This window comes from Vulpes lagopus, chromosome 7, assembly GCF_018345385.1.
Source record: "Vulpes lagopus strain Blue_001 chromosome 7, ASM1834538v1, whole genome shotgun sequence".
Taxonomy (NCBI): Eukaryota; Metazoa; Chordata; class Mammalia; order Carnivora; family Canidae; genus Vulpes; species Vulpes lagopus.
The window spans coordinates 81,190,068-81,209,219 of record NC_054830.1 but is presented as its reverse complement, the minus strand read 5'-3'; the positions used below and the strand labels follow the sequence as shown (position 1 = coordinate 81,209,219).

Genomic DNA, 19,152 nt, shown 5'->3' with positions numbered 1-19,152 from the left:
AGGGCCTTTAATCCCCGGGAGGCGGACTCTCCCACTTGGCTCCAGTTCATTGGCTCCTGATCTTATCCTGTTCAAGAACCTGGCACAATAGATTGAACCCTTGTATTAGTCTACTCCTATCGCAGTGATAACCTACACACCCATTTTCTTCTCAAACCTAAGGATTTACCCTTACCCTTCTCCTGTGTCCAAAACTGTCTCTAGCCATCCCTACTCTGAACCCTTTGGCAACCCAACTCTTAATCCACTCCACCCTATTGTTTTGGCACCCTCTGGTAACTCTAATCCCATAGGCTTTACAGTTCTTCAGGGCTTGGAGGTATATGCTTCCTTTTACCACTCAGCCTTTAAGTTAATGGCTTGAGGGGGAGGGCACTCAAGTCCAAAAAAAGGTCAAAAGGCAACCACAGAACACAGTAGATGCCATAGAACCCAAAGCAGCAATAAAATTGCATGCTGAGACCTGAAATCCTTGGGCCCCAAATGGTGAGCTAGCCCTAAATTCAATAATCTTTGGCACCACACTGATTAAATTAATCCATCCTTCATCCCCTATCCACACTGACATGGTTGACTGAAGGCAGAAATTTGGGATTGGAGTGGGGAGTCACTCAGAGACTCATAAGTCTGCTTGTCCTTCCCCTCTAAAGACGAATCAAATACCTGCCCTTGTCCTGAAAGCCCTGTCCAGACCACCTTCCAGACCCAGCTCCACTCTTTGTCAACTTGCACAGGATCCTGGGCTTTGGCGCTCTGGCTTTTAGGCAACAGACCGAACCAAAGCCATTGCAAGGATTCCTTTGGCCCCTTCTTCTACCAAGAACTCAATCTCATAAAGTAGATGATGTTCGGAGAGGACATCTTAGATGACCAGCACTGAATCAGGCAGCTCTGAGCCTTCCCACTCAAGTATATGTAGTAGGCAAACAAGAGATAAATACGAGATTTTACTCAACTTGAGAAAAGGGAAAACAGGAAAAAGGTGTCATAAGCAAAGTTAATGCTTTTTTGGTGACAAGGGGGCTTCCTCTGGAACCAGAATGGCAGTAACTAGGCCAATTTTGCAGGACTACTACCAATCTCTCCAATGCCAGAATTATACAGGAATGATTAGTTTCACCCACATTCCCCAAGAATGGTAAAGCAGAAAGCCCTCCCCATGGAGAAAAGGGTCACTGGAGCCCCAGCTCAGGCTCTTAAAATGTGGCAGCTACAGGTCACAAGGCTCCGGCAGAGATGTCCGAAACTCCTCAAGAAGGGTTTCACGGTCAGGGTAACAAATCCAGCCCAAACAGGTTTCTAGGTACAGGGGGAGAGACCTGGAGAACAAAAAGAGTAATGTCTAAGGGTGAAGGAGAGGCAAAAGGTTGGACAAACATTCCCTCCCTTTCATTCATCACCATCCCCAACAGACTCCAGGACTCCAGGATGCCAACTGCCCAGAGCCCCAAGCCCTCAGGCTTCAGGCTCACCATGCAGCATTCTCCTGTGGCAACTTAGTTTGGGCCTCTAGCCTCCACCAGAGAGCAGTGGCCTCATCCCTCCGATCCATCCTCCTCAGAGTCTGAAGCAGGTGAAATGAAGCATCTTGATTACCTGTAGCCCCACCCCAGGGTAGAGAGGCTTAGAACTTGACACAGCTTTTCAGGTCATGATCTCAGAGTCCTGGGATCAAGCCCCTCATTAAGTTCCCTGCTTAGCAGGGAGCCTGCTTCTCCCTTTCCTTCCTGCTTGTGCTCTCTCTCACTATCTCTCTCTCAAATAAGTAAAATATTAAAAAAAGAAAAAAAAAAAAGAACTTGACACAGCCTTAAGCATCATTTTATAAAAGGAGCAACTGAGGCCTAGAGCAGGGAAGTATCTTTTCTACAGTCACACATAGAACCAGAGGGTAGGGCAGCCCCGGTGGCACAGCGGTTTAGCGCCACCCGCAGCCTGGGGTTTGATCCTGGAGACCCGGGATCGAGTCCCACATCAGGCTTCCTGTATGAAGCCTGCTTCTCCTTCTGTCTGTGTCTCTGCCCCCCTCTCTCTCTCTATGAATAAAATATTTAAAAAAAAAAAAAAGGGAACCAGGGGGTAGAGGGACACCGTGGGGAGCCTACTTCTCCCGCTTCCTCTGCCTCTGTGTGTCTCTCATGAATAAATAAATAAAATCTTATTTAAAAATAAAAACCAGGGGGTAGATCAGTCCCAACCATTCTTATCCTTGCATACTGCCTGCCCAAGACAAAGGGCTCAGCTGACTCTGCTTCTCCCCAGCATACTCCCAGCGCAGTTATGATCTTTGTGTCTGAGGACATTGAGAAGACTGAGGAACTCCTGAGAACCTTCATACACACTTGCATATGTCTTCAAACCTAGGTATATCCCTAGGTACATACAGTACAACCCCATTCATCCCCTTCTATCTGGGAACATCACTCTCCCACTAATTCCCAAGTACCTCCCCCATGGACCTCTCTGCCCTTGGGCATCTGGGCATAGCTGATGCCACACAAATATACATACCTGGGCACATCTGCACACCAAGGAGGAAGTCCTGTAGGGCTCTGGTGTCTTGGCCACTGGCTACCCATCGCAGTCCACGACTAATCAGGGCAGCTGCCCGAAGCTGTGGTAGTGCCACATCTGACATACACCTCTGCTCACCGTTGGAAGCAGGCCCTAGGGACCACCCCAAAAGTAAAAAAATGTGTCCCTGCCATATAATCACCGAAACCCCAAGTACTCCTCTTACTCTTCTTGTGTCTGGAGTCCCTTTCTTTTAAGTCTCCTGGTAGGCTAGGATGCATGGAAAGGCAACACATTCACCATACCCACTTTGAGAGGGAAGAGGAAAATTAAAAGTCTAGATCACCTTGTTCTTTGTCCTTAGGTGTGGTCCGGAAAAGCAGCTCAAGGCACCTGAAGTGGGATACAGAATAGGGGTGAAGAGGAGTCAACCTCAGAAATTCTGGGGTGAGTAGGTAAGGAGCAGCTTACCAACTCAGGTCCCAATCAGCAAATTATCCCACCATACTTCCCCTCGGATCCTGGTTGGCTTCCTGGGCTCACCGGCTAAATTCACTAATTGCCTCTTTTTGGTCCCCCAGCTGCACCCAGGCTTGACCCTGAAGCAGGTAGGTGGCAGAAACCCAGGATGGGCAGTGTGGTGGCTTCTTTGTTCCTTTTTTATCATCTTCCCACAGCTGGGGCATCTTGGGAAGCAGAGATGACGTGCGGCTGAGCAGCTCCTCACATACGGTCAAGGCATCCTGGGCTCGGCCTGCCTGGATCAGCGCTGCTGCTGCCTCTAAGAACACTTCAGGCATACAGGGCCCTGGGTGGGTAGGAGGTGGGGAGAACTGGGGTGGGAGGAGGATGCAGTGTCTTAAAGAGGCATTAGCCATTCCCAACCTCTTTAACCAGGCTCTGGTACCACACAGAGACCACCCATTGCTTGCTACACTGGACCCTTTGCTCTGGGAACCTTCCTGGTCTGGCCTTCCAACTTGGACAGAAAAGCAGAAGTAAAAAGAGAAAACAGCAGTCCTGCTGTACTCCAAAGGAGACTCCAACCCTCCTACCCAATTATAGAGACCTTGACGATATACTCACCTTTGGCTCTGAGTCATCCAGCAACAGAGCCAGCAGGTCCAAGTAATGCTCTGCAGCGTCCTCAGCCCTGAGGAGTCATAGCCCATTAGCTTCACCTTAGGCTCTTAGTAGGGTCCTCCAAGGGCTCTTAGCTAACAAAGGGATGCTCAAGGGCCCTGGGGAATGGGGAGAGTGGGGTCTTGGGGCTCCAATCCCAGCTCATATAGATCCACCCTCCTTACAGAATGGATTTGGGAGGAGATTTCAGAATTTTAAAGATACAAGAGCTTGGTGTCTGAGTGAAGAGTCTTAAGTTCAGGTCCACCAGGAGATTGAGGAATGGGAACCTATGATCTACCACTGACTTGTCCATATAGCTCACTTGCAAGAATAGAAGCAGACTCACACCCCAGGGAAGACATCAGAAATGGGAAGAGAAGCTCAGACGATCAAGGCAGTGGAACCTTACCTTCCTACCTGTAAGCTTCGGCTTGCTAGCAGGTACTTGGCCTGGCTCTGTGTGCCACAATGAAGGGGTGAGCCTGGGTGAGGTTGGGGGAGTAGTAACTCTACTTCAATGAGAAGCTGGGGGGCTTCAGAACTGTGAGTAACATTCAAGGCCTAAAAGGGACAAAAAGAAAAAAGTACATCTATATATCTTTGGGAGCCATATTTTCTTCTGTTTACAACTTGATTAGCCTCCCTAACACAAGCACCTTAGCAATCCCTATATCTTCAGTTCCTTACCTCAACCAACAGCTCCAGACTCTCCAGCTCTGCTGCTGTGTTCCCCAGTTGCCGATATAGCCTGGAGGCTTCCAGAAGCGGAAGACCCCAGGTTGATCCCTCTTTCAGGGCTGCAACCAAGTACAGCAGAGCTCTTTGTGGATTGCCCTAGAGGGGTGAGAGGACACAGGCTTCAGCTACCCTCACAAAGCAGAAAGCTGTCTATAACACCCATAGTTTCCCTAACCCACCCTAGCACTGTCTTTACCATCTTATGGAGACAGGTCCCCAGGGCCGTGTACACCTGGACCAACACAGGCCGTGAGCACAGACCTGAGGCTGCTTCTTGCAGGCTGCTCAGTGCCCTGGGCAGGCTTCCTGTGATCAGCTCCTGGAGGCCTGATGACAATCAGGGTATAAACTTATAGAGGCCCATGGGGCAGGTGACATGATAGGGAACAAGAGTACAGAGAAGCTCCACTGAGGTCAATGGGACATGACAGGGAAGGTATGAGCCAAAAGACCCCTTAAGACAGGGAGTAGGGAGGTGGGGATGAATAAGACTGCTACCTGACCTTGGCGATAGGCAGCAGCTGTAAGAAGGACATCTCTTAAGCCCCGGGCATCCTGCAGGGTCAATGGAGCATCTGATTCCTTAGGTGGGGGGCTCCAAGTTTTCAGAAGCAGCAGCAGATTCTCAGAGGCCTCACTCTGAGGAAAGAAGGGTGATTAGAGGCTGTAAGCCTATAATCATCTCTTCTTCTATCTCAATCTACTCTAGCTGGATTTTGAAATAAATCAAGGGTCCTCCTGATTCCTGTTCGCTCAATTCGAAGAGATAGATAGGTATGAGACAAGGATAAAGGAGGAAAAAAAAAAACCTGGGGGCACTGACGATCTACTCTAGTGTGCCTCCTCATCCAGTATATGCTCATGAGGACACAAGGCAAGGACCATGTGTGGGTTACTGATGAGAAGACTGAGGCTGGGAGATGACTTCAGCAAGGTCAGTAAAAGCCATAGCCTTATCAGAGATCATTAAGCTATTAAAAAACAACAACAACAACAACTCAAGGGGCGCCTGGGTAGCCTGGTTAGTTAAGTATCCAATTCTTGATTTTGGCTCAGGGCATGATCTCAGGGTCCTGAGGTCAAGCCCCACATCAGGTTTTACACTCAGGGAGTCTGCTGGAGATTCTCTCAGTCTCCCTATGCCCCTTCGCCCCCCTCTTACCTGCACATGCACTCTCTCACTCTCTCTCAAATAAATAAATTAAAAAAAAAAAAAAACACTCAAGAGAATTCCCCCAATGAAGGACCAATCAGAGCAAGGTCACAGAGTCCTGGAGAGAACTCAGGTCTTTTGACCACCAACCCAGGAGCCTTTCCAGCACAAAATGCTACTGCAGCTAAGATAGGTAAGAGATGAGAAGAGACCCTTATATCTAGGTTACTTCCCAAATTACCTGCTTGCCATTCAAGGTCTGCAATAGCAAGGTCAGGTCCCCAAGATGGTCAGTGCTTAGCCAGAGGGCAGCCTGCAGGCCAGCCAGATGGTGAAGGACAGGGAGCAGCTCCAGCAGAAGGGAGGAATAATGGAGAACAGAGTCCCACAGCCCCCTAAGCCCACATTCCAGTCTGGGCCCCAGCTGCTCCTGGGTCTCCAACACTGTAGAGGAAACACACATAGCTGAGGTTGGGTCCTCATCTCCGGTTTTCTTTTTCTACAGGAGCCCAAAAGTCAAAAAAGTGCTCCTGGTCTGAGGAGCACTTGGAGGATTAAAAAATGGCATCTCTCTCCATAGAGATGACAAATTTTATTGCTCCTCTTGTCCGCTTTGCAAGGACTTAAACCTAGTCAGGCTGGCAGACACATGGAAAACAATCTTTGACCCTCACCTCTCTCCAGGCCCTTCTGGATATCCTGTGCCTGGTCCTCCGTGAAACCCTGGGCCAGGGTTGCCCTCAGGGTAATGAAATTGCAGGTAACAGTCAATTCCAAGGGGAGAACAGGAACAGCCGCAGGGAGTCCTGGAGCAACACATGCTGGCCTTATAGACCACTCCCTTCCAGAAAGATTCCCCAAATAAGAACCAAACTCAAAGAGCATCTCACCCCAACCAAAATGGCCTCAATAAAGAAATCACCGTTTGCACAGTTTGGAAAGGGCAGAAAGTCCTCTAGATTGAACCATCCCGGAAACCACTTGGGGGGGGGGGCGTGGCAGGGCGTAGAGATTCACCGGTACCAAAAAGAATTCCACTCCAATCCCGTCTGTGACTTAAATAGGATTCCCTCGCCCCCTGAGTAATTTTCTCAGTCCCAGAAATGCAGAAGAGGAACTGGTCTCTGGCTGTGGAGGAAGGTAACAGACAACCCTGAGGAGGATCCTGCTTACCCTGCAGACTATGGAGGAGTCCCCTGAACCCTTCCAGTGCATCCTGAGCCAACTGCTGTCGCCTCACATACAGACGCGAGTCCTGAGCCACCTGACAAATGTGGGATGAGGTTATCATTAGGGTTCAATCCTTATTTCTCCCCTTGCAACTGTGGCAAGGTATGTCATTCTCCAGTCTTTCCTGGCTCCTGATGGAGAGAAGTCAAACTCCACCCCTCCGCATCAACTGTGCTAAGTCCGTTGGAAACCCTCTTTCCGGTATTTTGGCGCTCCAAAGTGAGGGTCCCAGCAACCGTGTTACCTTGGCCTGTCGAACTAGCTGGTCATTCTTTTCCCTCCACAGGTCTAGGCAGCTGGTGTGTGGCCCTGAGGAGCTCAGAGGGGTCTGGTGCGATATGGTGGCCGAGGCTGGACCCGGACACCTGGAAGGGTCTGAAGGGTAAGCCCGGTCCCGCCGCGGTCCCCACTGGAGCGGGGAAAGGTCCCTGCGCTTCCGCACCCTCCCGCGACTCTTTTGCTCCCCTGAGGGCCCCCGCAGAGGCGAATCGGCCTTTTCGGGAGAAATGGACTCTCTCGGGGACTCGGTGCCGGCTCCCACCCCCGCCTCCTCCATCTCGCCTCTGGTTGGCCCCGCCGACAAAACTCTCTGCTGCGGTTGGTCGTCCTCAAGGGTTAGTCCTCGCGGGAAACTCGAGGAAGAAACGTGTGGGTTCTCCATCCGAAAAGGGAGCCGACGGCGGACCAGAGGATGGGGGCGCGTCTGAGTGGGGAGGTTGTACTTCTCACGGTTCGGTTTGCCAGTCCTTCGCGCAGGCCGAAACCTTGAGCAATCGATCTCGGTACCGGAAACCGTGTCCCAGCCCTTGGCTCGCAGCCACGCTGCCAGGTCGGCCTAGCTTTGACCCTCCGCAGGGGGCGGGCCCGCGCAGGGCATCCTGGGAATCGTAGTACGCCCACAGCCGCCGCAGAAAGCCCAGCCCCGGCACAAACTCTCTCCAAGAGGAACAGATCCCTGATGACCCAGGCTATCAACCCATCCTTTCTTTGCTCACCATGGAGCTACCACATTCTACTCAACCCCAAGCAGTGTGACTGCTGGCGACACAGCCCTGGGCTTGTGCTTCGCGCACTACCTGCTGCCCCTTTCAACAAATGGACCCAAGAGAATTGAACATGCATATGCAAAAACAAAACTGTGACCCTTACCACAGATAAAAGCAACTAGAATTCTCATACATAATGGGAATATAAAGTGTTATAGTTACCTTGGAAAATAATTTGGCAATATCTTAAAAAGTTAATCATAGGCTTACTTATGACCCAGCAATTCCACTCTAAGAAATCCTCTCAAGAAAAACAAAAATATATGTCTACACCAAGAGTTGTATAGAAATGCTCATAGCAGCTACAAAAATATTCATAATAGCTTAAAAAAAAAACCGTAAAAATCTAAATGTCCCTTAGCTGATCATAACTATACAGTGGACTAGGACTAAGCAATAAAAAGGGGCAAAACCTGATACATGCTTCAACATGAACCTCAAAAACATTCTAAGTCAAAGAAAAGACCACATATTTGATGATTCAATTTGTATTAAATGTCCAGAAAATATAAATTTAGAAAAACAGAAAATAGATCAGTGGCCTAAGGTGAAATTGGGGATTGATTGTAAACAAAGGATAGAGACCTTGTGGTAATGATGAAAATTTTCTAAAACTAAATTGTGGCATTAGACAAGGTTTCTTTTTTTCTTTTTTTTTTTTAAGATTTTATTTATTTACTCATGAGAGACAGAGAGGCAGAGACACAAGCAGAGGGAGAAGCAGGCTCCACGCCGGGAGCCTGATGCAGGACTCAATCCTGGGTCTCCAGGATCATACCCTGGGCTGAAGGTGGCCATAAACCGCTGAGCCACCTGGGCTGCCCTAGACAAGGCTTCTTACATACAAACACCAAAAGCATAAGCAACCAAAGAAAAGTAGGATGAATTGGACTTCATCAAAATTTTAAATTTGCTTCAAAGAACACTATCAAGAAGATGAAAAGATGAGATGTCTGGGTGGCTCAGTGGTTGAGCGTCTGCCTTTGGCTCAAGTCGTGAATAAATGAATAAATATTTGCAAATCATGTATCTGACAAGGTACTTCTATCTAGAATATATAAACAATGCTTATAACTAAAAAATTAGAAGAACACTTAGGATGCCTGGGTGGCTCAGTGGTTGGGCATCTTCCTTCAGCTCAGGGTGTGATTCTGGAGTCCTGGTATCGAGTCCCGCATCAGACTCCTGCATGGAGCCTACTTCTCCGCCCTCTGCCTGTGTCTCTACCTCTTTCTGTGTCTCTCATGAATAAATAAAATCTTAAAAAAAAAATTAGAAGAACAGTCAATAAACAGAGAAGGTCGCTGGATGTACAATTTTCCAATAAGCAAAAGAAAAATGCTCAATATTTTTAGTCATCAAGGACACGCAAACCGAAACCACAATGAGATACCACTTCATACCCACTAGGATGGTCAGAATCAAAAATAAATGGTTTTAAGTAAAGGCATGGATATGTAGAAATTAGTACCCTCAGACACCAATGATGAGAATATTAAATGATGCAGCAGCCTTGGAAAACAAACTGGCAGTTCCTCAAAAAGTTAACATAGATGTACCATATGACCTAGTAATTACACAATATACCACTAGGTATAAGCCAAAAATAAATGAAAACATGTGCCCAAACAAAACTTGTACATTGATGTTCATAGCAGCATTGGTAAAAATCAAAAGGTACAAAGGACCCAGATGGCCATCAATGGATGAACAAAATGTGATATGTCCGTATGATGGAATATTTGGCCATAAAAAAGAAATGAAATATGCATAATGCAACATGGATGAACCTTGAAAACACTAGCCTGAGTGAAAGAAGCCAGACAGAAAAGGACACATATTGTAGGATTCCATTTATATAAAATGTTCAGAATAGAAAATACAGTCAGAAAGCAGATTAGTGGTTACCTAAGGTTAGGGATTGGAGGTGGAGAGGATTGGAGGGTGATAGGAAAACGTACTGATAATTTCTTTTGGGGGTGATGAAAATGTTCTGAAATTGACTGTGGTGACAATTGTACAACTCTGAGAATATACCAAAAATTATTAAATTATACACTTTAAATGGCTGAATTTTATGGTGAATTTACCCCAATAAAGCTTTAAAAAAAGTAAGTTAGTGTGGAAAGGGCACTTTGATGTCAAGAAGAGGCAGGGATAAGAATTTTTAATATATCTTTCTGCAAAAGGATCTTATAGTTAGACGAGAAGAAAAGGAAATAGCCAATGGCTGGCAGATCGGCAGATTTCCCTTAGGCTCCAGAGGAGGCTCTCTGCCAAAAAGAAAAAGGAGGGAATGGAACCTAAGACAGGGTGAAGAACTGGAGTCTGAAATCCTTCCCCTGGGTCCTAGGAATGGAAAAGTGTCTTTTCTTCTCACAGAGGTAGTGTGCTTATTAAATGATGCTTGGGAATGATGTCTGCCAGACTGAAGGAGGCAAAGGGACTTTTTTCTAATCTTTCAGTCTTGGTTGGGGCCTAACTTCTCTCGTGTTATGAAACCTATTCCTGCCAGGGATACCAATGTCCAATCCTCTAACTGCCTGAAACAGTATACACGTCTCATCATCTTTCCCTGTGGCCTCTGTAGCCCTAGAGACCCTTAGCCATTAATAATTCCAACTCTTCCTTTAGCTACCATAGCAGTGAACATCTTTCCTTCATAATCACTACTACTCAGCCTGACTTCTTTCTGCCAAGTAAAAGTGCTATTCTCCAATGTGCCATCTGTTCTCTTTCAGTTGTTTCATCTCCTCTTGTCCTGGGCATTCTCAAACATCAAATCCCAGGCCTGACCCTTTGCAGAGCCTCCCCCAATACATTCCTTTGATGGACATTTCCATGAGAATTTCATGGCAGCACTTCAATGTGACACAGTAGATGGAGAACACAAGAGACATGCATTAGATTTATACTTGTGGCTTCAAATCATGAATAATCAATGGGACAAGATGCAATGCTATGTAAGACGGGCAATGAGGTCTCATAAATGAACAGCAAAGGTTGGAAAACTAGGGTGGCCTCCACAGAAGTGAAGGGCAAAGGGCGTCCTGGAGTGAAAGAACCCAATAGAGGAGGGAATACAGCACTGTTTGGGGTTTTAGACAGTGAGTGTGTATACTTCATGAGCCTGGGCTTGTCTTTCCAGCCATCTCTACTATCAGCCAAAGCATAAGAATTTAATAAAATGTGTTACATGGCAAAACAAAACAAAACAAAACAAAACAAAAACCCCACAGGTGGTTTAACAAGAGTGATTTGAGAAGAAGTAGGGGAAACGAATTCAGACAACTTCAACAACTTCCCAAAGATTTTCAGGTGTAGCTAGGTCTGCATAAGATGGCTGGTGTCATCTGTGCTTTGTGGGAGGGGAGAGTAACCCTCCTCAGTCCCTGTAGGACAGTGGGGGCTCCCCCACCTCTCAGAAACACGTATTTACATTATTATTTTATTCTCCTTTGGAGGCTACCCTCCAAAGCAGGAGTTAGGGAGCAGGCCCCACTATGATTTTGAATTATAAAATAATGAAGTCCCAGATGTCAGTAGCTCTTGGCTGCACGGTGGTCAGAAGTGTGACTAAGCCTCTCTTGCAGATGATCCAACACCTATATAGGCCAGACTAGATTGTTCTCCAGCTCTCCTTGTGGCCACAAGCCAGCATTTGCAGCCTAGGTTACCTCTGCTGGGCCAGAATTAGCTGTCTGAACCAGGAGCTCACGGCACCATCCACTCGCATCACCAAAGCTATGCCCAGGAAAAGTCCCACGCTGCTCACAATAAAGCCCATGGCTTCAAAAATGAACCTGTAAAGAAAGGTGGAGAATTCTCAGGGGACAGAGTAGGTTGAGAGCCTTTTCCCTGATGAGACAAAACCTGCCCATCCTGATGTTTATTCTTACCTCCAAGCTTCCCCCTCCCCAACACCAATACTTCTCAAGCAAACCCACTCACTTGGGGGCAAACACTTTCCAGACCATGAGATGCCTGCGGAGGATGGAGGCTGCCAAGGCACAGGCCAGAATCTAGGGAGGATAGGAAAGGTCAAGTTACTTGGGAAGGAGGAGGAAACAGGTCAAAGGGAGAGTTGCTGTAGGCCCCTGTGAAGAAGGGAGGAGTAGGAAAGTAGTGCATGTCAGTGGAAAGAAACCTGGGTGAGGAGTTAGGAGAACTAATTTTTTTCCTGGCCCCACCATGATTCACTGTGTGACCTTGGTCAAGCACTATCCATCTGTGTTGATTACACTCAGGCTCTGCCTCCCAGGATGGAGGAAGATGTCAGGGTCACACCTCCTGCCTCTGAAGAGAAGGACGAGCCATGACCATAGCCTGGGAAAGAATCCTGTCTATCACCTCAGTTTTTCCAGTCTGTCCACTAAAGGAGGAATCCCCAAATGCAACCAGCAGGGTCTAGACCTAGCTTGTAGAGAGGTTACAGTCCAAGATAGGATTATGGAGACCCAGGTTCAAGTTTCCATACAGCCCCTTGAGGCCACAGCCTTGGGCAACCATTTTGCTTATCTGTATTTCAGTCAAGGCTCTCTCCTGGAGGGGGTGGGAGGTTGGGTTAGCAAAGTATGAAAGAAGGAAAGTGATCATGAGAAAAGGTCACTAACTCAGTGACCTCTCCCTGTACCCACCTGAATACCAAGGACAAAGAGGTACTTGAGGCCCAGCTGTAGCAGCGCTGCATTGAAGTGATGAGGTGCATCCCGGAGCCGCATCTCCATCCGTGGCTCCTCCTCCTCCTCAGGCCTGACTCTGGCTTCAGCTTCATTCCCTAGGTGTTGCCACCTCTTCCGGGCCCCTTGACTCTCACAGAGGAAGGGCCAGAGCAGAAGCAAAGGGCAACCTACTGCCTCAGAGAAAGGCAGGGCTAGAATCAGTGGAGGACCTAGGAACCAGGCCACCCTGGCCCCCAACCAACCTACTTGACTGAGGCACCAATTAGCATTGGCTACGGGGTGCCAAAGGGCCAACAAAACCACATCTCCCCACTCAAATCCAGGAGTTTCCTCTCCTTCCAGAAAGAGTAAACGATGGAAGCAGGGGAGGAATAAGGTACCTGCAAAGAGGAGATGGGAGGCAAAGGTGTTGGCTCCCACCAGCAGAGCAGGCAGCCAGGTGGAAGACCCATGACCCTCTGGGAATCCCACGAAGGCTGCGTGCCAATGAATGGCCGGAAAGACAGGCTGATGGCCCATGGAGTAGAAGGTCTGTGTGGCCATGAGGGCCCAAGCAGAGACTGCCTGCCATGGAACAGTAAAAGGACCTGGGGGTGGGGGAGCGGAGAAAGATACTTCACAGTCATATCCCATTCCCTAATCCATAGCCTACTGCTTCATGGTCATATACTCCTACTACCTCAATGTTGCATACACATACATGCCCATCACCCCAACCTCCTTACATTCAACACTCTGCTATTCTAATTCCCTCTGTGGCACTAAGCCTCCATTTCTCTAATCTGAACTATTCTCCATCTCATATACCTACAGCTCATTATGACATTACATACTCATAATTCACCACTCCCATCACTGGAAAATCAGGAAATGCACTCATGAAGATGCAGCATTTCCATAAGAAATGAGTCTTGGAGTATTTCTGTCTCCCTCCTTTGTGAACCTTGCTGGCCTTAAGAGCCAGTGGCAAGGATCAATTTGCTTGGCTATAGCAAGGTAAGAGGACATCAGGAAGACCCTCCCAACTGTGTGAAGAATCTGAGGAGCAACACTTCCCTGAAGACAAGAAGGGCCAAAGTCACATCACTACTGTCCTTGGATGAATCAGGGCTGAGAAATGTATTTACCAGGGGTGGTGATGGGTATCCCAGCAGCAAGCAGATGCAGGAGCAGGAAGCTCTGCAGAAACAGAAGCAGGAACACAAGGCTAATGCGCTCTGCATGCAATAGTAGAAGCGGGAAGGCCAAGAGGGTGAGAGCCGTGACCATAGCAGCTGAGTAGACACTCCCCAACTGATAGGCTGCCACAGTCAGGGGACCTTGGGATTTGGTCCCCTCTAGACGGCCCCGGAACTCCTCCTGCATATGTCGGTAGATTTGAGGAACCACATAATCCAGGTCAGCCTGAGAAGTGGGGGGGCCTGAGAAGGGAGTAAGGACAGTCCTGGTCCTGGGAGTACCCGTCGTAGCCTTCACTAGCACTGTCACAGGTCTCCAGAGCAGCAGCATGAGCCCCGAAGCGGCCAAGCCTGCCACAGCCCTAGGTAGCACAACTGATGCCCCAGCAACCAAGGCCCGGAGACGTGGGGGTGCTTCATCTGCCCCTGATGCCAGTGCCCAGTAGGCAGCAGTGCCCAGTACCATGAGGGGCAGCCCCCAGCGCACAAACAGCACAGAGGGCTCAGGACTCTTGAGATTGCTATAGCGGCGAAGCCACAGGCGCACAGCAGCTAATAGGGCTACCAAAGCCCCCACACAAGCTCCATACCACAAATTCTTGGCTCGACCACCCACCATGGATGCCAAGGGACTCAGCCAGGGAGAGGAATGGCAAGCAGGTGTCTCTTCAGGGCAGCGATGAAAAAGCCCAGCTAGCCTTATACATAAAAGCAACCCAACTCCAAGTCCTAGGGCATGTGTGCCACTGTGCCGTGGCTGGCCTGTCGAGGCTGAAAAGCAAAGGCGGGGTATTGTGAGAAGCTTAGGTGGCAGCAGCTTGCCCTCCCAGTGAAGTTGGGCAACCAGGAGCAAGATGAGTGAGCCCAAAAGGAAGGGGGTGGCCCTGGCCTCAGCTACAACAAAGCTATCAGAGAAGAAAGCAGCAAAACGAATGAGCAGGAATAACAGGACAGGCCCAGGGGTGGGAAACAGAGCTGCCAGGGGCCTCTTGGACCCCCAGCCAGCCCAGGCTTTCCACAGAAAAGGCAGGAGTGAGCCCACTGCAGCCATGGCCCCTAGAACCACTGGATCCAGCTTCAGCCCAGTAGTCGCCAGGAGTCCAGCACACACTATGGTACCAGCCAGACCACAGGCCATGGGTGTTAGGAGGAGGGGGTGGAAGCCTGGGTATGTTGCCCACTGGGATACCAGCAGACAAAGAAAGCAGGCAGCAGCCATGAGAGCGGCACCCCCGGCCATGCGACCCAGAGAGAAACGAGCCCAAGACTCAATGCACATAGCCCGAACTCCCCGCAGGAACTGCTGCAGCTCAGTGATCACAGTCTGTAGTGCTGCCTCAGCCCCCTGGGGACTCTGGAGAAGCCGCTGGTAGTCAGCAGAGGCCTTGGAGAAAAGGTTCTGAAGCTGATGAAGCTCCTTCACTTGAAGGTCCTGAGCAGCAGCTGAGTAGGTGTGAAGAAACCGGGATACCTGGCAAAAATGGTTAGAGACCAAGAGAACACATCAGATATAAACCAGGACAGAGGCAAGGATAGGTGTTACCAAGAGGGGAATCCGGAAATCAGGGACCTAAACTCTGTCCAGGACAGGGGTGAAGGGAGGGATACTGGAAGGAGGACATGGCTATGTAAAGTGGGACTAAGAGTGAACAAACAACAATGGAGTGATCATTACGCTTCTCCTATGCCCACCCTAGCTCTGTCACCTGGAAGCACAGCCCATCACCTACCTGCTGGGCATTCAGATGGAGAGCTGAGGCTTGGGCCAGAGCAGAGGAATGAGGCTGAGAGTCTTCAGCCTCTGCGAACAGCTCAGCCATCACTTCCCCGATGTTCCCAAATGGAATGGGCAGGCCCAGCAACAGGGCCAGTGTAGGCACAAGGCTGATTTGAGGAACTATCTCCAGCTCCTAGAGGAAAAGGAGAGGAGCCAATGGGTTCACCACAGAGCTGAGGTCAGGATTTGGAATGGAACACATAGGGACCTAGGTAGGAAGTGAGTGGGGGATGCCCATAGTCATGAATTTGGGGGCCTAAAATGGAGGGATCCACAAGAATGCCGTGATCGTGATTCGACTGAATACCAAGAAACCAGACAAAGCACACCCAGGCCTCACCTTTGGCGGGACATGGGGGAAGAGGGCTTTGGGACTGTACAGAAAAAGTGCAGCTGAGATCTCCAGGTCACTGTCCCCTCCGTGGTCCCCAGTTATGGTCATCCCGTGGTCCCCAATCACGACCAGTAGTGTGTCATTCTCCAGACGCTCCACAAGTCCCCTGACGGCCAAGAAAATAGGTCAGGAGGTAGGAACAGATAAAGATTTTCCTGGGAGAGCCATTCACCCCCAGCCATAACTTCCATTAGGAGGGCCTAGACATTTGGCAAAGAGATACCTCTACAGTCATGACCCTACTGCCCAAAGCCATATGCTGAGTTACTCAAGATGGATGAGGCCCCTAGTTGCAGAAAAAGGCCTAGAAAAGACAGAATTCAGCAAGGAAAAAGGCTCCAAGATAAAGACTTTTTCTTTTGGGCCAATATATCCTAAGATTCTCAGACACAAACCCACTTGCCCAGCCAATATCCCACACTCACTGGATCACCTGGTCCATCTGGCTAAGCTTCTTGGCCATTTCAGGGTGGTGAGGGCCATACTTGTGGCCACAGTGATCCACACCCAGGAAGTGAGCAATCAGTACATCCCATTCACCACCGTCCACTGCGAAAGGAAGAACACTGAGCACAGTAGGGGACTAAGGCCCACTCCTCAACCCTGGCTCAGCTCTAATGCTTAGTGAAGGGACACAAGCCCAGGCCATTGCACCCATGGGAGGCTCAGAATTTGTGACCTGAAGCAGCCCTCAGCTCCCAGTCTTAGTCGGGCCTGCCTCTGGCCCTGTGCTCACTGGTTGGATAGAGATGTTCCAGGATGCCATTGTCCACGGTGTGCAGGTCTCTGACATTGAAGGATGGGAAGAAGAAAGCTTGGGAGAAAGCTCCAGGAAAAAGATCTTTCCAGGTATCATCTCCCATGAAGACCACATGCCTTCCTGCAGGGAAATGAGACTGGTCAGAGCCCGAGCAGGAATCAAAGCAGGGAAAAAGAGGAGGCCCTTTAAAGACTTATCAGAAATCTCCAACATGCACTCTAAGGCACAGCAATTCCATCCAGCAATTCTTTATCCTTCAAGGCCTAAAATTTTCTGCCAGGATGCTTTCCCTGATAACCTACTCTTCCCAATAACCAGACTTCTTGTTTCTACAAGAGGCTCTGCTAGTTCTCAGTCCCTGGCTATCTTTGCTACTCTGTTCTTCCTGGGTATATGTTACTTTTTTCCAAGTCAGTGAGTAGACAGGGTGTGGATCCTCTGCTCTCTCCTCCACACTTGTGAGGATACCAGACTCATATCTTCTCTTCATTGCTCTATTGTCCCTTACTTGAGAGCTCCCCAAATGTAAAAATCAACACTCCATGCATATTAGAAACTCCAGAATGACAAAGCCCAACCCTGCACTTGCTCAAGGCAGGGCCCTGGTCTTTTTCTCTTCCCCTGTCCTCCCACAGCATAGTCCAGCATGCAGCTGGGCACCCAAAGTTCTGGCTCTCTGACTTCTAAAGAGAAAATATGCTAAGGTATTCCTGACCTCCAAAGAGGCCCAAACTAACCTGCATTGGTGAGCTGTTTAATGAGATTGTCTTCCACTATGGCATAGCTGGCAAAGTTACTGCCAGCATCGATAAAGGTAGGCAGTGAGCCTGTGGTGAGGGCCTTGAGGCGCTGCATGGTGGTAGTGGGGGGATCAGCCTTAGATTGGTAGAGCCTGGCATGGTGGGGCTGAATCTCCAGGATTCTTTGCAAGGAGTTCAGTTTGCCCAGGAAAGGCAGAGAGACAGGAGGCTCTCCAGGACCGTGTGAGGGCTGGGGCTGGGCAAAGTCAAATCGCAGAGCATCTACCAGCACCAACACAAGCCGAGAGAATCTAGAAGCCATCCAGCAGGCCCCAGGCTTCCCTTGGCTCCCCCATGGCAGGGACCCAGGGCCTGGGGGCTCTTGGCAGCTGCTATGGTTGGTGAGTTCCAAACGAGTGAGCAGGAAGCCACTGGTGAAGAGGGCAATGCCGGCGTAGAAGAGGAAGCTGACCCAGGCCAGGAAGAGCAGCACTGAGATCTTCTGCATCCTACTGGTAGCAGGGAGGGAATTCATCACTGTGGGGGTAAAGAACCAATGGATATTCTTATCCCTCAATACAAAGCCAAGCTAGAATCACTTCCTCTTGGAAGCTTTCCGGAAGATAAACAGCCCCTTCGCCAACCCAATGGAACGTTCCTCTCCACCAGTTGTATCAGTGTTTCTGAAGGTGAAGTCCGCAGACTATGGGCATCAACCTAGAGCAGCTGTTTAAAATGCTGATTTCCAGGCGCAACCCCAGATCTACTTAATCAGGATGTTTGGGGAGGGAGCATAGAGATTTGCACATGTACTGCAGGAGATTCTAATAATGAAAAGCACAGTTCTCCAGGGAAACTTGTTCCTAGTGTAGAATGCTCTCTGACAGCTCACTTCTCCCTCTCCCTTGCCGATCTCAATACCCCTGGGGTGGCCAGGGCTCGCAGGCACCGGGGAACCCGGGCTGGACTGACGGCGCCGCCTGGTGGGGGCCAAGAGGACCAAGGGGAGGAGTCACGCTCCGCTTCCGGATGGCCAGGCTCGCCAGGAGATCAGAGTCGCGACCTACCCCGCGCAGCAAAGCCCACTCGCAGGGTCTAGAGGCGGTTGGGCCTCGCCGGGACCCACACGTCCCACGGCTCTGCTTCCTCTGGTGGCTACCTGGCCTTCTCCTGGGCACCCGGGCTTGGGCACTTGGCACGCTAGGCTGCGAGCTGCGGGGTATGGGTCTCTTCCGGAAAGGGGACTTAAGAGTACGGAGTGCGAGCAGCTCCTCGGAGACCCTGGCTCACCTTGAACGGCGCCCGGAAGCGCGGCGGCGACGCCTGCACACGGACACCACAGATAAGCACGCGCGGGACAGAGCGGCCCGAGGGCCCCCCCGCCCCATCGCCATCTGCCGGCGCCCCATCGCCATCTGCCGGCGCCTCCGAAGAAGTTCGCCAAGGAGCGCCGCGCTGGCCACAGACACAAAGTTTGATGGGATCATGGTTTAGGAGAATTAGGGGCAGGGAAGCAAGCTAGAAGAGCTCAGAGAAGCATTGGTCATTCTTGGTTAAGACTAAGAGTTGGCCTTTTGGAATCAAACTTAGTTTGAATCCTAACTCTGCCACTCGCTGGCGTTATGGAGTTTAACTCATCTGTAAAATAGGGATAAATAATATTTACTTTCTCCTTTTTGGTTAGCTGACACCAACTGATAGATTTTATTATTCCTCCTCTTCATGTCTTTCACCAGATCTTCCAACTCAGTGATTTAAAAAATAATCCAATTTAAAAATGGGCAAAGGTGGGGCACGTGGCTGGCTCAGCTGGTA

The 19,152-nt window shown here is 49.6% G+C and overlaps 2 protein-coding genes across 11 annotated transcripts; both read right to left on the bottom strand.

Annotated features, from left to right (window-relative positions):
• Positions 1-934: 934 nt before the first annotated feature.
• Positions 935-8,528, bottom strand: FANCG (FA complementation group G). The gene is made up of 14 exons (XM_041762059.1): positions 7,005-8,528; positions 6,704-6,794; positions 6,205-6,336; positions 5,772-5,974; positions 4,881-5,016; positions 4,574-4,704; positions 4,327-4,473; positions 4,049-4,200; positions 3,601-3,667; positions 3,058-3,347; positions 2,861-2,907; positions 2,512-2,667; positions 1,473-1,596; positions 935-1,319 (listed from the first exon to the last, which is right to left on the bottom strand). The coding sequence occupies exons 1-14, from the start codon at positions 7,419-7,421 to the stop codon at positions 1,211-1,213; spliced, it is 2,202 nt and encodes a 733-aa protein (XP_041617993.1). The 5' UTR covers positions 7,422-8,528; the 3' UTR covers positions 935-1,210.
• A 1,116-nt stretch (positions 8,529-9,644) lies between these two features.
• PIGO (phosphatidylinositol glycan anchor biosynthesis class O) lies at positions 9,645-18,704 on the bottom strand. 10 transcript variants are annotated; one of them, XM_041763461.1, is made up of 12 exons: positions 18,628-18,678; positions 17,335-17,849; positions 16,574-16,717; positions 16,263-16,386; positions 15,784-15,943; positions 15,397-15,576; positions 14,283-15,137; positions 13,616-13,667; positions 12,869-13,075; positions 12,444-12,658; positions 11,758-11,828; positions 9,645-11,609 (listed from the first exon to the last, which is right to left on the bottom strand). In XM_041763461.1, exons 2-12 carry the CDS (start codon positions 17,843-17,845, stop codon positions 11,480-11,482), a joined length of 2,649 nt encoding a protein of 882 aa, XP_041619395.1. In that variant the 5' UTR covers positions 17,846-17,849; positions 18,628-18,678; the 3' UTR covers positions 9,645-11,479. The 10 variants fall into 10 exon arrangements, with proteins under 10 accessions (XP_041619395.1, XP_041619388.1, XP_041619385.1 ...); XM_041763454.1 differs by having other exon boundaries at positions 13,616-15,137; positions 17,335-17,874; positions 18,628-18,704; XM_041763451.1 differs by having other exon boundaries at positions 13,616-15,137.
• Between the last annotated feature and the right edge of the window lie 448 nt (positions 18,705-19,152).